The sequence below is a fragment of the Salvelinus namaycush genome, chromosome 14, assembly GCF_016432855.1.
Source record: "Salvelinus namaycush isolate Seneca chromosome 14, SaNama_1.0, whole genome shotgun sequence".
NCBI classification, from domain to species: Eukaryota; Metazoa; Chordata; class Actinopteri; order Salmoniformes; family Salmonidae; genus Salvelinus; species Salvelinus namaycush.
Window position 1 is genome coordinate 20,770,339 of NC_052320.1, and position 17,198 is coordinate 20,787,536.

At 45.4% G+C, this 17,198-nt stretch overlaps 1 protein-coding gene across 1 annotated transcript in view; it reads left to right on the forward strand.

Annotated features, from left to right (window-relative positions):
- LOC120058660 (plexin-A2-like) overlaps positions 1 to 17,198 on the forward strand; it is a 375,679-nt gene that overhangs the window by 3,174 nt on the left and 355,307 nt on the right. The window contains exon 2 of the mRNA XM_039007410.1: positions 13,576 to 13,758. Within this exon, the coding sequence (XP_038863338.1) occupies positions 13,576 to 13,758 (183 nt within the window). The remainder of the gene's footprint in view (positions 1 to 13,575; positions 13,759 to 17,198) is intronic.

The window sequence follows — 17,198 nt, forward strand, 5'->3', positions numbered from 1 at the left end:
CATGCAGAGCAGAATTAGGCCGATACCTGCTAATTATCAAAATCCAGAAAAGAGCCGTTAAATTCTACAACCACCTAAAAGGAAGCGATTCCCAAACCTTCCATAACAAAGCCATATTTCTCCATATTTCTCTCTGATTGCACAGACCCACAAAGAATTCGAAAACCAATGTTTTATCAAATTTTGATAAACTCCCATATCTACTGGGTGAAATACGACAGTGTGCCATCACAGCAGCAAGATTTGTGACCTGTTGCTACAAGAAAAGGGCAACCAGTGAAGAACTAACACCATTGTAAATACAACCCATATTTATGCTTATTTATTTTCCCTTTTGTACTGTAATTATTTGCACGTCATTACAACACTGTATATAGACATAATATGACATTTGAAATGTCTTTATTCTTTAGGAACTTATGTGAGTGTAATGTTTACTGTTAATTTTTGTTAATTTCTTTTGCTTTGGCAATGTTAACATATGTTTCGAATGCCAATAAAGCCCCTTGAATTTAATAGAATTGAGAGTGAGAGAGAGAGAGAGAGAGGGGGAAAGATGGAAAGAGAGAGAGGGAGAAAGAGAGGTCATATGGAGGCATTCTCTTTAACCATGGAAGTAAGATCTATGGCCTCTCTTTTAGTCCCCAGGAGAATCCCCCATCAGCCCCCAGTGGGACCATCATCACTACCCAGACCCCCTACACCATTCTCCATTCTTCTTAAGCCCTCATTAGAATGTTCCTCAAGTACTCCCAGCCACATTCCATAGTACCCTCCCTTCTCTGTTCTCTGCTCGCCAAGGAAACACATGTCTAGCGGCTAGCCCAGCAGATAAGGAAATGTAGGAACGTGAAGACTCTTTCCTGCTGTCTGTTGAGGACTGGTCAATAAATCGAAAGTGTTTAATGGATTATGCACATAGACATCAACAGATGAAGAACTCTGAAAGCCCGTACACATTACACCCCAACAGCTGGATATGTCCTCTGGAATGCTAACCTTGACTGTGTTTTCTTTCAATCTCCCTCAAGGAGAGTAAATGCTTTTGTACTCGAGGCATAGGTTGTGACCAGAAAAAGCAATCTTCTAAATGAACTAGTTCTATATCACAAAATATACTCCTGTAAACATAGCTAAAGTGTATTGAAAATCCATTACATGGAGGTTAGACTTGGTCTGTACTGTCGGGAGGCTCACAGTCACTTTACACCCTGATGACTACCTTCCTGTGTATGTAGAGGAACCACACTCTGATGGGCCTTTCTGCTAATTACTAGTTACTCAACCCTCCTCCAGAGCAGGGTTTCCCAAACTCGGTCTTGCCCCCCCCCCCCCCCCCCCAGCACTACACAGCTGATTCAAATAAGAAACTCATCCAGCTTTGATGATTTGAATCAGCTGTGTAGTGCTAGGGAAAAAACTAAACGTGCACCCAGGGGGGCCCCAGGACCGAGGTTTGGAAAAACTTGCTCCAGAGCATTTGTGTTTAAAGAGGAGCCACTATTGATTGAGCCCTCTGTAGGTCTCCTGAGAGGGAACTGAACCCGTTTCCACATCCCTGTCACCTAGCGATGGCTACCCATAGCATCGTTGTCATGGGAATGAGAGGTCAGGGGGTCGAGGGGGACCATGTGAATGGCTAATCAGACACTTCACCTCAGTTCACCTCAGTGTCAACATATACGATTCTGCTTTAGGAAGTTTATCTATGTAAATTATAGGGAGTGTATGTAGCCTTCACTTTGCCATCAAAATGGTTTGAATTTGAGACATCATCTTGTATTTTTTAATATCACCATAAAAGTTGACAAGCCTGAACAATTCTGAATTTCAGAAGTGGATATACCACCCTCCCTCTGTCCATTTTACCTGCTATGTGATTGGTTCAATATGGATTAAAATACCACCAGTCATTGGTGTATTGTATTTATGGACTCTGACATTGATAATCCATGTTGTTAGCATTAGATACATCCCACAGTGAAATCTAGTGACTCCAGATCTCCATCTCCAACATTTATTGGTAGTTGAAACCATAAACAAGAAACCCTCAAAACCCATAGGAAAGTGCTTTTGGAAAACACGACCACATAAGATGCAAAGGGATTTAGGTTTCTAGCCAAGCCTACTAAGCATACATCATCTAAACTATTTAGATAGAATCAGAACCAAATGCTCTGAATCCCGTACTCAGAGTCTAGACTACAGGAACTGATGCACTCTTCACATGACATTGGTTGGAGTCTGAGGGAGTAGTTTTATTGATAAGTTACAGTGTCTGAGGTCTGTTTCTCAGGCTCTTTTATAGCTCCAACTATAGCTCGCTCATCTGATTCAGACTGCTTCTCTCTGTCTGTGACAGACACAGATCCCCAGATAGGGCCTCTGCACGCTGAAACATAAACCAGTTCAAATCATTTTAGACATGTTGTACCTTCACCGAGTAACAGACATAAATACTGATAAACACCGGCATCTAGCTGCCTGTTTCCTGCTTAGCTTTCATATGACTGTGGAGTGGGCACATTATCTCTCCATCCATGCTATTTTGAGAGCTGTGAAGAAAGGGAGAGGATGTTTGTTCCACAAGGATAGGTTGGCTGAGGGTGCGAGTCTACGAGGCTGAAGCTTTTATGCCCGACAGCATTATCGCTTTTCACTCCGCTCATGAAAGCAGAGGCTTTACGAGTGTAGCGTGGTGTGCTGTTGTGTAGCATCACGAGGGAGATAGGGTTACACCAAACCCTTAAACTTAACCCTAACCTTAACCCAAGCCTTAGCCCTAACCTTAACCCTAACCTTAAACGTAACCCAACCCTTAACCCTAAATCTTAACCCTAACCCTTAACCCAAGCCTTAACCCTAACCTTAACCCTAGCCTTAACCCTAGCCTTAACCCAAGCCTTAACCCAAGCCTTAACCCTTACCTTAAACCTAACCCTAACTCTAGCCTTAACCCAAGCCTTAACCCTAACCCTAGCCTTAACCCTAGCCTTAACCCAAACCTTAACCCTATCCTTAACCCTAGCCTTAGCCTTAACCCTAGCCTTAGCCCTAGCCTTAACCCTAGCCTTATCCCTAACCTTAACCCTAGCCATAACCTTAACCATAGCCCAAACCTTAACCCTAGCCTTAACCCTAACCTTAACCCTAACCTTAACCCTAACATTAACCCTAACCCTAGCCTTAACCCTAGCCTTGACCCTAACCTCGACCCTAACCTTGACCCTAACCTTGACCCTAACCTTAGCCCTAGCCTTAATTTATGCCTAACCCTAACCTTACATTAAGACCAAAAAGCACATTTTGTTTTCATACATTTTTATGATATACAGTTGAAGTCGGAAGTTTACATACACTTAGGTTGGACTCATTAAAACTCGTTTTTCAACCACTCCACACATTTCTTGTTAACAAACATTAGTTTTGGCAAGTCAGTTAGGACATCTACTTTGTGCATGACACAAGTAATTTTTCCAACAATTGTTTACAGACAGATTATTTCACTTATAATTCACTGTTTCACAATTCCAGTGGGTCAGAAGTTTACATACACTAAGTTGACTGTGCCTTTAACTTCTTTATGATAGGGGGCAGCATTTTCACTTTTGGATGAATTGCGTGCCCATAGTGAACTGCCTCCTACTCTGTCCCAGATGCTAATATATGCATATTATTATTACTATTGGATATAAAACACTCTGAAGTTTCTAAAACTGTTTGAATGATGTCTGTGAGTATAACAGAACTCATATGTCAGGCAAAAACCTGAGAAAAAATCCAAACAGGAAGTGAGAATTCTGAGACTGGTCAATGTTCAACTCATCGCCGATTCAATTCCCTGTAAGATATGGATCTGTTTGCACTTCCTACGCCTTCCACTAGATGTCAACAGTCTGTAGAATGTGGAATGAAGCTTATGCTGTGTTGTGGGGCCGGATGAGAGGGGAATGAGTCAGTGGTCTGGCAGATTGCCAGTTCCTGGTCATGCGCTTTCCTCATGATATCGCCTTGCGTTCCATAACTTCTACAGACATGAAGGAATGCTCCGGTTGGAACGTTATTGGATATATATGATAACAACATCCTGAAGATTGATTCTCTACGTAGTTTGACCAGTTTATTCGACCTGTTATATAACTTTTTGAAGTTTTCGTCCGAGTTCGCCTGCATTTGCGCGAGCGTTTGGACATGTGCACTAAACATGCTAGCAAAAGTAGCTACTTAGACATAAGTAATGGACATTATCGAACTAAAACAATGATTTATTGTGGAACTAGGATTCCTGGGAGTGCATTCTGATGAAGATGATCAAAGGTAAGGGAATATTTCTGATGTAATTTCTGATGACTCCAACATGGTGGAGAAATGTTGTTATGTTTGAGCGCCGACTCAGATTATTGCATGGTGTGCTTTTTACGTAAAGTTTTTTTGAAATCTGACACAGCGGTTGCATTAAGAACAAGTGTATCTTTAAATATATGTAAAACATGTCTCTTTCATCAAAGTTTATGATGAGTATTTTTGTTATTTGACGTGGCTCTCTGCAATTTCTCCGGATATTTTGGAGGCATTTCTGAACATGGCGCCAATGTAAACTGAGATTTGTGGATATAAATATGCACATTATCGAACAAAACATAAATGTATTGTGTAACATGATGTCCTATGAGTGTCATCTGATGAAGATCATCAAAGGTTGGTGATTCATTTTATCTCTATTTCTGCTTTTTGTGACTACTATCTTTTGCTGGGAAAATGGCTGTGTTTTTCTGTGGCTATGTACTGAGCTAGCATAATCGTTTGGTGTGCTTTCGCCGTAAATCCTTTTTGAAATCAGACATGTTGGCTGGATTCACAACATGTGTAGTTTTAATTTGGTGTCTTTCATGTGTGATTTCATGAAAGATAGATGTTTATAGTAATATATTTGATTTCAGGTGCAAAAGTATCTATATCCACAGTAAAACGAGTCCTATATCGGCATAACCCTGAAAGGCCGCTCAGCAAGGAAGAAGCTACTGCTCCAAAACCGGCATAAAAAAGTCAGACTGCTGTTTGCAACTGCACTTGGGGACAAAGATCGTACTTTTTGGAGTAATGTCCTCTGGTCTGATGAAACAAAAATATAACTGTTTGGCCATAATGACCATCATTATGTATGGAGAAAAAAGAGGGAGGCTTGCAAGCCCGACGAACATCATCCCAACTGTGAAGCACAGGGGTGGCAGCCTCATGTTGTCGGGGTGCTTTGCTGCAGGAGGGACTGGTGCACTTCACAAAATAAATGGCATCATGAGGAGGAAAAATTATGTGGATATATTGAAGCAACATCTCAAGACATCAGTCAGGAAGTTAAAGCTTGGTCGCAAATGGGTCTTCCAAATGGACAATGACCCCAAGCATACTTCCAAAGTTGTTGCAAAATGGCTTAAGGACAACAAAGTCAAGGTATTGGAGTGGCCATCACAAAGCCCTGACCTAAATCCTATAGAAAATTTGTGGGCAGAACTGAAAAAGTGTGTGCGAGCAAGGAGGCTTACAAACCTGACTCAGTTACACTGGCTCTATCAGGAGGAATGGGCCAAAATTCACCCAACTTATTGTGGGAAGCTTGTGGAAGGCTACCCGAAATGTTTTACCAGAGTTAAACATTTTAAAGGCAATGCTACCAAATACTAATTGAGTGTATGTAAACTTCTGACCCACTGGGAATGTGATGAAAGAAAGAAAAGCTGAAATAAATAATTCTCTTGTCACGGCCGTTGTAAGGAGGAGACCAAGGCGCAGCGTGGTAAGTGTACAATCTTCTTTATTATAAGAACGAACACTGAACAAACAAAAAAAATAACAAAATGAACCGTGAAGCTAATATAAGTAGTGCAGACAGGCAACTAAATATAGAACAAGAACCCACGAACACCAAAAGGAAAATGTCTACCTAAATATGATCCCCAATCAGAGACAACGATAAACAGCTGCCTCTGATTGGGAACCATATCAGGCCACCATAGACATACAAATACCTAGACCTAGAAAAACCCTACACTTACAAAAAAAAACTAGACAATACAAAAACTTACGTACCCACCCTAGTCACACCCTGACCTAACCAAAATATAAAGATAACAGAGATATCTCAGGTCAGGGCGTGACAGTACCCCCCAAGTCCCCCCCCCCCCCCCCCCCCCCCCCAAAGGTGCGGACTCCCGGCCGCAAACCTGAACCTATAGGGGAGGGTCCGGGTGGGCATCTACCCTCGGTGGCGGCTCCGGTTCTGGACGCAGCCCCCCCCTCTTTACGCTGATTCCTCCGCCTTTGAAGACCCGGACTGCGGATCATCGCCGGAGGCTCTGGACTGCGGATCGCCACCGGAGGCCCCGGACTGGGAACCGTCGCCGGAGACCCCGGACTGGGGACCGTCGCCGGAGACCCCGGACTGGGGACCGTCGCCGGAGACCCCGGACTGGGGACCGTCGCCGGAGGCTCCGGACTGGGGACTGTCGCCGGAGGCTCCGGGACTGGGGATCGTCGCTGGAGGCTCCGGACTAGGGATTGTCGCTGGAGGCTCCGGACTGGAGATCGTCGCTGGAGGCTCCGGACTGGAGATCACCGCTGGAGGCTCCGGACTGGGCATCGCCGCTGGAGGCTCCTGACTGGGAATCGCCGCTGGAGGCTCCGGACTGGGGACCGTCGTTGGAGGTTCCGGACTGTGGCCCGTCGTTGGAGGTTCCGGACTGTGGCACGTCGTTGGAGGTTCCGAACTGTGGCCCGTTGTAGGAGGTTCCGAACTGTGGCCCATCGTTGGAGGTTCCGGACTGTGGCCTGTCTTTGGAGGTTCCGGACTGTGGCCTGTCGTTGGAGGTTCCGGACTGTGAAACGTCGCCGAAAGCTCTGGACTGGGAACTGTCGCCGGAAGCTCTGGACTGGGTACTGTCGCCGGAAGCTCTGGACTGGGTACTGTCGCCGGGAGCTCTGGACTGGGAACTGTCGCCGGAAGCTCTGGACTGGGAGCTGTTGCCGGAAGCTCTGGACTGTGGATGCGCACTGGAAGCCTGATGCGTGGTGCCGGAACTAGTGGTACCGGGCTGAGGACACGCACCTCAGGGCGAGTGCGGGGAAGAGTCACAGGCCGTACTGGACTGTGGAAGCGCACTGGAGACCTGATGCGTGGTGCCGGAACTGGTGGTACCGGACTGAGGACACGCACCTCAGGGCGAGTGCGGAGAGGAGGCACAAGACGTACTGGACTGTGGAGGCGCACTGGAGGTCTGATGTGTGGTGCCTGCACTGGTGGTACCGGGCTGGGGACACGCACCTCAGGGCGAGTGCGGTAAGAAGCACAGGCCGTACTGGACTGTGGAAGTGCACTGGAGATCTGGAGCGTAGAGCTGGCACAATGCATCCTGGCTGGATGCTCACTTGAGCCCGGCAAGTGCGGGGCGCTAGCACAGGACGCACTGGGCTGTGCAGACGCACCGGAGACACAGTACGCAGAGCCGGCGCAGGATATCCTGGTCCAAGGAGGTATACTGGAGTACAGGAGCGCTGAGCCGGCACCATCCGTTCTGGCTGGATGCCCATTCTAGCCCGGCAAATGCGAGGAGCTGGAATAGAGCGCACCGGACTATGAATGCGAACGGGAGACACCGTGCGCATCTCTGCATAACACGGTTTCTGACCAGTTACACGCTCCCCACGGTAAGCACGAGGAGTTGGCTCAGGTCTCCAACCTGACTCATCCAATCCCCTTGTGTACCCCCCCCCAAAAAAATTATTGGGGCTGCCTCTCGTGCTTGCCTCATTTGTATTTCTCCTCGTAATATCGCCGTTCTGCTTTCGCTGCCTCTATTTCTTCCTTCGGAAGGCGATACTCCCCCGCCTGCGTCCAGGATCCTGCTCCATCTAGAATCTCTTCCCATGTCCATTCCTCCTGAACACACTGCTTGGTCCTTTTGTGGTGGGTTCTTTTGTCACGGCCGTTGTAAGGAGGACACCAAGGCGCAGCGTGGTAAGCGTACATTCTTCTTTATTATAAGAATGAACACTGAACAAACGAACAAAATAACAAAACTAACCGTGAAGCTAATATGAGTAGTGCAGACAGGCAACTGAACATAGAACAGGAACCCACAAACACCAAAAGGAAAATGTCTACCTAAATATGATCCCCAATCAGAGACAACGATAAACAGCTGCCTCTGATTGGGAACCATATCAGGCCACCAGAGACATACAAATACCTAGACCTACAAAAACCCTAGACTTACAAAAAACCCTAGACAATACAAAAACTAACGTACCCACCCTAGTCACACCCTGACCTAACCAAATAATAAAGAAAACAGAGATATCTCAGGTCAGGGCATGCAATCTCTCTACTATTATTCTGACATTTCACATTCTTAAAATAAAGTGGTGATCCTAACTGACCTAAGACAGGGACTTTTACTAGAATTAAATGTCAGGAATTGTGAAAAACTGAGTTTAAATGTATTTGGCTAAGGTGTATGTAAACTTCCGACTTAAACTGTAGCTGTGGTAACTAGTGGAAACCCTGCCACTGCCACGTACACTGTGGCCTGGGTCACCACCATAGACACATCCCAGCCCCTCCCTCCTCTGATGTGACTTGATGTGGAGCTCCATTCCCAACCAAATTAAGGACAGTTTAAATGAGTCTGACCGCACCGTCGTGATTCTGCATAGTTTAGATTTCTGTTGAGAAGGAGATTTTATCAGACATTTTGACAGGTCATTTTTCTCTTCGAGTGAACAGTCCTCCAGCCTGATTCTCTAGTTGGTTCACTGTCCATTACATCCATAACTGTGTATGTTTTCCTGCAGTGTAGAGAAGCTCTGTATGGTAGAAGCCATACTTAGTGAGCATACTCTCCTCCTCCTGCCCTGATGTGATCATATCCCTGTGTAATGAGGCAGGGTGAGTGCAAGGTGGGGCTCGTTCAAGCACAACAAAGACATGTCTACCAAGTGGAACAGAAAGACAGCAAAATGTACGTCTGGCAGCCAGGGAGAAGGATGCACTAGGATCCACTTTGTCTCTTTCTGTCTCTCTCCCTCTTTCTTCCCACATCTCCTGCTCTCTCTCTTTCTCCATCTATAACCTCTCTTTCTCCATCTATAACCTTTTTCTCTCAATCTATAACCTCTCGCTCTCCATCTATAACCCCTCTTTCTCAGTCTTTCCCCTATCTCTTTCTCCATCTATAACCTCTCTCTCCATTTATAACCTCTCTTTCTCCATCTATAACCTCTCTTTTTCTATCTATAACCTCTCTCTCTCCATCTATAACTTCTCTCTTTCCATCTATAACCTCTTTCTCCATCTATAACCTCTCTTTCTCCATCTATATCTTCTCTTTCTCCATCTATCAAATCAAATCAAATGTATTTATATAGCCCTTCTTACATCAGCTGATATCTCAAAGTGCTGTACAGAAACCCAGCCTAAAACCCCAAACAGCAAGCGATGCAGGTGTAGAAGCACGGTGGCTAGGAAAAACTCCCTAGAAAGGCCAAAACCTAGGAAGAAACCTAGAGAGGAACCATGTTATGAGGGGTGGCCAGTCCTCTTCTGGCTGTGCCGGGTGGAGATTATAACAGAACATGGCCAAGATAACTTCTATAACTTCTCTCTCTCCATCTATAACCTCTCTCGCTCTCTTTCTCCATCTATAACCTCTCTTTCTCCGTCTATACCCTCACTCTTTCTCCATCTATAACCTCTCTCTCTTTCTCCATCTATAACCTCTCTTTTTCCATCTATAACCTCTCTCTCCATCTATATATTCTCTTTCTCCATCTATAACTTCTCTCTTTCCATCTATAACTTCTCTCTTTCCATCTATAACCTCTTTCTCCATCTATAACCTCTCTTCATCTATAACCTCTCTCCATCTATAACCTCTCTTTCTCCATCTATATCTTCTCTTTCTCCATCTACAAGCTCTCTCCATTTATAACCTCTCTCTCTCCATTTATATCTTCTCTCTCTCCATCTATAACTTCTCTATCTCCATCTATAACCTCTCTCTTTCTCCATCTATAACCCCTCTTTCAACATCTATAACCTCTCTCCATATTTAACTTCTCTCTCCATATATAACCTCTCTTTCTCCATCTATAACCTATTTTTCTCCATTTATAACCTCTCTTTCTCCATCTATAACCTATCTTTCTCCATCTATATCTTCTCTTTTTCCATCTATAACCTCTCTCCATTTATAACCTCTCTCTCTCCATCTACAACTTCTCTCTCTCCATCTATAACCTCTCTCTCTCTCTTTCTCCATCTATAATCTCTCTTTCAACATCTATAACCTCTCTCCATATTTAACTTCTCTCTCCATCTATAACCTCTCTTTCTCCATCTATAACCTCTTTTTCTCCATCTATAACTTCTCTCTCTCCATCTATAACCTCTTTTTCTCCATCTATAACGTCTCTCTCTCCATCTATAACGTCTCTCTTTCTCCATCTATAACCTCTTTTTCTCCATCTATAACTTCTGTCTCCATCTATATCTTCTCTCTCTTCATCTATAACCTCTCTTTCTCCATCTATAACCTCTCTTTCTCCATCTATATCTTCGCTTTCTCCATCTATAACCTCTCTCCATTTATAACCTCTCTCTCTCCATCTATAACTTCTCTCTCTCGAATCTATAACTTCTCTCTCTCCATCTATTACCTCTCTCTCTCTTTCTCCATCTATAACCTCTCTTTCAACATCTATAACCTCTCTCCATATTTAACTTATCTCTCCATCTATAACCTCTCTTTCTCCATCTATAACCTCTCTCTCTCTATCTATAACTTCTCTCTCTCCATATATAACCTCTCTTTCTCCATCTATATCTCTCTTTCTCCATCGATAACCTCTCTCTCCATTTATAACCTCTCTTTCTCCATCTATAACCTCTTTTTCTCCATCTATAACCTCTCCATATTTAATTTCTCTCTCTCCATCTATAACCTCTCTTTTTCCATCTATAAGCTCTTTTACTCCAACTCTAACGTCTCTCTCTCCATCTAACTTCTCTCTCCAGCTATAACCTCTCTTTCTCCATCTATAACCTCTCTTTCTCCATCTAATACCTCTCTTTTTCTATCTATAACCTCTTTCTCCATCGATAACCTCTCTTCATCTATAACCTCTCTCCATATATAACCTCTCTTTCTGCATCTATAATCTCTCTTTCTCCATCTATAACTTCTCTCTTCCCATCTATAACCTCTTTCTCCATCTATAACCTCTCTCTCTCCATCTATAACCTCTCTCCACCTATAGCCTCTCTTTCTCCATCTATACCTTCTCTTTCTACATCTATAACCTTTCTCCATTTATAACCTCTCTCTCTCCATCTATAACTTCTCTTTCTCCATCTATAACGTCTCTCTTTCCATCTATAACCTCTCTTTCTCCATCTATAACCTCTTTTTCTCCATCTATAACCTCCCCATATTTAATTTCTCTCCGTCTATAACCTCTCTTTCTCCATCTATAATCTCTCTTCATTTATAACCTCTCTCTCCATCTATAACTTCTCTCTCTCCATCTATAACGTCTCTCTATCCATCTATAACCTCTCTCTTTCTCCATCTATAATCTCTCTTTCAACATCTATAACCTCTCTCCATATTTAACTTCTCTCTCCATCTATAACCTTTCTTTCTCCATATATAACCTCTCTTTCTCCATCTATAACCTATTTTTCTCCATTTATAACCTCTCTTTCTCCATCTATAACCTATCTTTCTCCATCTATATCTTCTCTTTTTCCATCTATAACCTCTCTCCATTTATAACCTCTCTCTCTCCATCTACAACTTCTCTCTCTCCATCTATAACCTCTCTCTCTCTCTTTCTCCATCTATAATCTCTCTTTCAACATCTATAACCTCTCTCCATATTTAACTTCTCTCTCCATCTATAACCTCTCTTTCTCCATCTATAACCTCTTTTTCTCCATCTATAACTTCTCTCTCTCCATCTATAACCTCTTTTTCTCCATCTATAACGTCTCTCTCTCCATCTATAACGTCTCTCTTTCTCCATCTATAACCTCTTTTTCTCCATCTATAACTTCTGTCTCCATCTATATCTTCTCTCTCTTCATCTATAACCTCTCTTTCTCCATCTATAACCTCTCTTTCTCCATCTATATCTTCGCTTTCTCCATCTATAACCTCTCTCCATTTATAACCTCTCTCTCTCCATCTATAACTTCTCTCTCTCGAATCTATAACTTCTCTCTCTCCATCTATTACCTCTCTCTCTCTTTCTCCATCTATAACCTCTCTTTCAACATCTATAACCTCTCTCCATATTTAACTTATCTCTCCATCTATAACCTCTCTTTCTCCATCTATAACCTCTCTCTCTCTATCTATAACTTCTCTCTCTCCATATATAACCTCTCTTTCTCCATCTATATCTCTCTTTCTCCATCGATAACCTCTCTCTCCATTTATAACCTCTCTTTCTCCATCTATAACCTCTTTTTCTCCATCTATAACCTCTCCATATTTAATTTCTCTCTCTCCATCTATAACCTCTCTTTTTCCATCTATAAGCTCTTTTACTCCAACTCTAACGTCTCTCTCTCCATCTAACTTCTCTCTCCATCTATAACCTCTCTTTCTCCATCTATAACCTCTCTTTCTCCATCTAATACCTCTCTTTTTCTATCTATAACCTCTTTCTCCATCGATAACCTCTCTTCATCTATAACCTCTCTCCATATATAACCTCTCTTTCTGCATCTATAATCTCTCTTTCTCCATCTATAACTTCTCTCTTCCCATCTATAACCTCTTTCTCCATCTATAACCTCTCTCTCTCCATCTATAACCTCTCTCCACCTATAGCCTCTCTTTCTCCATCTATACCTTCTCTTTCTACATCTATAACCTTTCTCCATTTATAACCTCTCTCTCTCCATCTATAACTTCTCTTTCTCCATCTATAACGTCTCTCTTTCCATCTATAACCTCTCTTTCTCCATCTATAACCTCTTTTTCTCCATCTATAACCTCCCCATATTTAATTTCTCTCCGTCTATAACCTCTCTTTCTCCATCTATAATCTCTCTCCATTTATAACCTCTCTCTCCATCTATAACTTCTCTCTCTCCATCTATAACGTCTCTCTATCCATCTATAACCTCTCTCTTTCTCCATCTATAATCTCTCTTTCAACATCTATAACCTCTCTCCATATTTAACTTCTCTCTCCATCTATAACCTTTCTTTCTCCATCTATAACCTATTTTTCTCCATCTATAACTTCTCTCTCCATCTATAACTTCTCTCTCTCCATCTATAACCTCTTTTTCTCCATCTATAACTTCTCTCTCTCCATCTATAACCCCTCTTTCTCCATCTATAACCTATCTTTCTCCATCTATAACCTCTCTCTCGCCGTCTATAACTTCTCTTTCTCCATCTATAACCTCTCTTTCTCCATCTATAACTTCTCTCTCTCATCTATAACCTCTCTTTATTTCTAACCTTGCTTTCTTTTCCATCTCTAACCTCTCTCTCTCTCTTCCAGCCGGTGCCCATCGATGACTCGTTCTGTGGTCTGGATATCAACCAGCCCCTTGGCGGCTCTCAGCTGGTGACTGGACACGCCCTCTACACAGAGACACGGGACCGCATGACCTCTGTCACCTCCTACGTCTACAACGGATACTGCGTGGCCTTCGTCGGCACCAAGAGCGGACGCCTCAAAAAGGTCAGTTACCGTTACTGGCAGTTGTGGTCAGTTACCAGCAGTTATCGTCAGCCACGGCTTTTGTTTCTAAAATGCTGACTTACAGTACTTAAGCCCATCGCACCTTAGGGTGCATAGGCCAGCGAAGACTCCTCTCCATCGCACTCTGTTCTGGGCAGTCTTCTCCAGCTCGTTTGGCTATTCTGGTGTCCCAGTTCAAGGTCCATTTAAGAGATCCCAGCCACTTCATCACTGTTGAAACCATGGCCTCTGGAGACTGAGGAGTCTGTCCACTGACACTGTCAAGTGGTGCTATTCTATTCCAGGGACTCAGTCTGGATGGAGGACAGTGTGGAAACTTTTCTCCTCCATATTTAATGCTTTTGGTCCTGTGACAGAGGGGCAGGTGGGCAGGGGTGTAGAGTGGCAGGGGTGTAGAGTGTCAGAGGTGTAGAGTGTCAGAGGTGTAGAGTGGCAGGGGTGTAGAGTGGCAGGGGTGTAGAGTGGCAGGGGTGTAGAGTGGCAGGGGTGTAGAGTGGCAGGGGTGTAGAGTGGCAGGGGTGTAGAGTGGCAGGGGCGTAGAGTGGCAGGGGCGTAGAGTGGCAGGGGCGTAGAGTGGCAGGGGTGTAGAGTGGCAGGGGCGTAGAGTGGCAGGGGCGTAGAGTGGCAGGGGCGTAGAGTGGCAGGGGCGTAGAGTGGCAGGGGTGTAGAGTGGCAGGGGTGTAGAGTGGCAGGGGCGTAGAGTGGCAGGGGCGTAGAGTGGCAGGGGCGTAGAGTGGCAGGGGCGTAGAGTGGCAGGGGCGTAGAGTGGCAGGGGCGTAGAGTGGCAGGGGCGTAGAGTGGCAGGGGCGTAGAGTGGCAGGGGTGTAGAGTGGCAGGGGCGTAGAGTGGCAGGGGCGTAGAGTGGCAGGGCATGGGGGGCAGGGGTGTAGAGTGGCAGGGCGTAGGGGGCAGGGGTGTAGAGTGGCAGGGCGAAGGGGGGCATGGGTGTCGTTCCTCTGTAGTGCTCATTATGTTACCCCTTGTGGAAGGAGCTCTGTTCATTGCAGCCGTGCTGAATAACCTCCACTGGCCCATTAATTTTAATAGGGACCTTTATTCCTGCATCCCAGAGAGAGGGGGAGGCTAGAGAGAGCAGGCCCACACAAAACCCAGCCTCTGTCTCTGCTGGAGCGGCCAGACAATGCTGTCGGTTAAAGCTCCCGTCTGGCATTTGGAAAACAGCAGAATTGTTTTGAATTAAAATGACATTTGAATAGATTGTTAGTTCCCAGACTGTAGCTTTAAGGGCCGACAGTCCTCTTATCATGGCATATTTCACCCCACCGCCACCAAAACAAGCCGCTTATAGAGCACCTAGTGGATGAGGTGGCTATTATACATGGGAAGATTATAATGATGTTGCAGAAAGTGGAGCGCGTTGTGTGGTGGAGAGTAGGCTACTTCATCATATTACAATGGTTAACCTGGCGTTACAAAGTCAGCACTGTTTTGGTATTGAAAAAAGAAGTATTTAACAGTTGAGTGATGTATGTGTGGTCTAGAAGGGCTCCCTGTGTTGGGCTGCTGTCGAAGCTGCCTTGCTGCATGTCGATGATGTTGATGGTGGTTTGTGAGGTGAGTTTTTCCTGTACATTGTAATGTAAAGCTCTTTAAAGCATCTGGAAAAGTGCCTTACTGTATCAATCCAATCAATTGCCATTGGTCATGGTGGTACTATGCATCAGGGATCCTCCTAGTGTATGGAAGCAGATTGTGGGAATTGTCAGCTGCGCCTTGGTTCCTCCCCCTGGGAACTGTCACAGCTTGAGTGACAGTGTGGGCCTCTGTCACATGGGCCGGAGCAGGACAGACCCAGTCCTCCCAAAAACACCAGCTGTCACTCCTAGAGAGAGGATTAGAGGGAAGTTGAGCGAGAGATGGAGAGAGAGGGCGGAAGAAAGAGGGAGGGGTGGAGAGTGGGAGAAGGAGAGAGTGAGAGAGCGAAGGAGAGCGCGAGAACGATAGAGGGATAGAGAGAGAAAATAACAGTTGTGCTGGTAAGAGCATCTGTCTAGCTGTTTGTGCTCGCGCTCTGTTTCCCTGAGACACAAATGGACCTGATGGGTTGTTTTGGTTTCTTCATCTATTTATTCATAATTGAATCTGTGCCCCAATAAGGATGTGAAATTGAAAAAGACTCATTCGGCGTAATCCCCCTTGTTTGAGATACTTAATAATTTAGACCTTTTTTTCTACATGGTTAAATTGAATTAGACAGTAGAACACGGTTCTCTCCACTCTGGTGCGTACAGTACTGTGCACAGTTTCCTTTCCATCTCCCTGCTGCATTCCTCACATACAGAATGTGTCTTCTCTTCACATAATATCTCTGCCTTCATGTATGACAATGCCTTGCTAAGCAAACCATCATGGCTGCCTGGTGCTGGTGCCATCATATCCTCTCTCACAGCCATAGCATGGGGGACGAATTAACCAGGATATCGGGAGGCACATCGAGAGATGCCGCTCCTCGGTCCACTACCCTGCTGGCTGGCTGACTGGCTGACTGACTGGCTAGGAGAGAAAAGCCCAGAGGCCTGCATGTTCAGCCTGTTGAGCCGTGGAGCCTGATCCATACATGACAAAGAGAGAGGGGAAAGAGGGGAGAGGATGAGGCTGCTTGCTAGCGTATTTGTATAGGGGGTTACAGTAACTCCATCCCTGTGTGTCATGCATGCTAGTCCCTGCCCCAGTCTCAGACTCCCAGTCCCAGCCCCTGCTTTCTCCCACTGCAGCCCCAGTCTCAGACTCCCAGTCCCAGTCCCTGTATTCTCCCACTACAGCCCCAGTCTCAGACTCCCAGCCCCAGTCCCTGTTTTCTCCCACTGCAGCTCCAGCCCTATCCCCAGTCCCTGTTTTCTCCCACTGCAGCTCCAGCCCTATCCCCAGTCCCTGTTTTCTCCCACTGCAGCTCCAGCCCTATCCCCAGCCCCTGTTTTCTCCCACTGCAGCTCCAGCCCTATCCCCAGCCCCTGCTTTCTACCACTGCAGCTCCAGCCCTATCCCCAGCCCCTGCTTTCTACCACTGCAGCTCCAGCCCTATCCCCAGCCCCTGCTTTCTACCACTGCAGCCCCAGTCTCAGACTCCCAGCCCCAGTCCCTGTTTTCTCCCACTGCAGCTCCAGCCCTATCCCCAGCCCCTGTTTTCTCCCACTGCAGCTCCAGCCCTATCCCCAGCCCCTGTATTCTCCCACTGCAGCTCCAGCCCTATCCCCAGCCCCTGTTTTCTCCCACTGCAGCTCCAGCCCTATCCCCAGCCCCTGTTTTCTCCCACTGCAGCTCCAGCCCTATCCCCAGTCCCTGTTTTCTCCCACTGCAGCTCCAGCCCTATCCCCAGCCCCTGCTTTCTCCCACTGCAGCCCCAGACCCTGCTTTCTCCCACTGCAGCAGGCTGATAAGCTGGTGCTAGGCAGGTCATG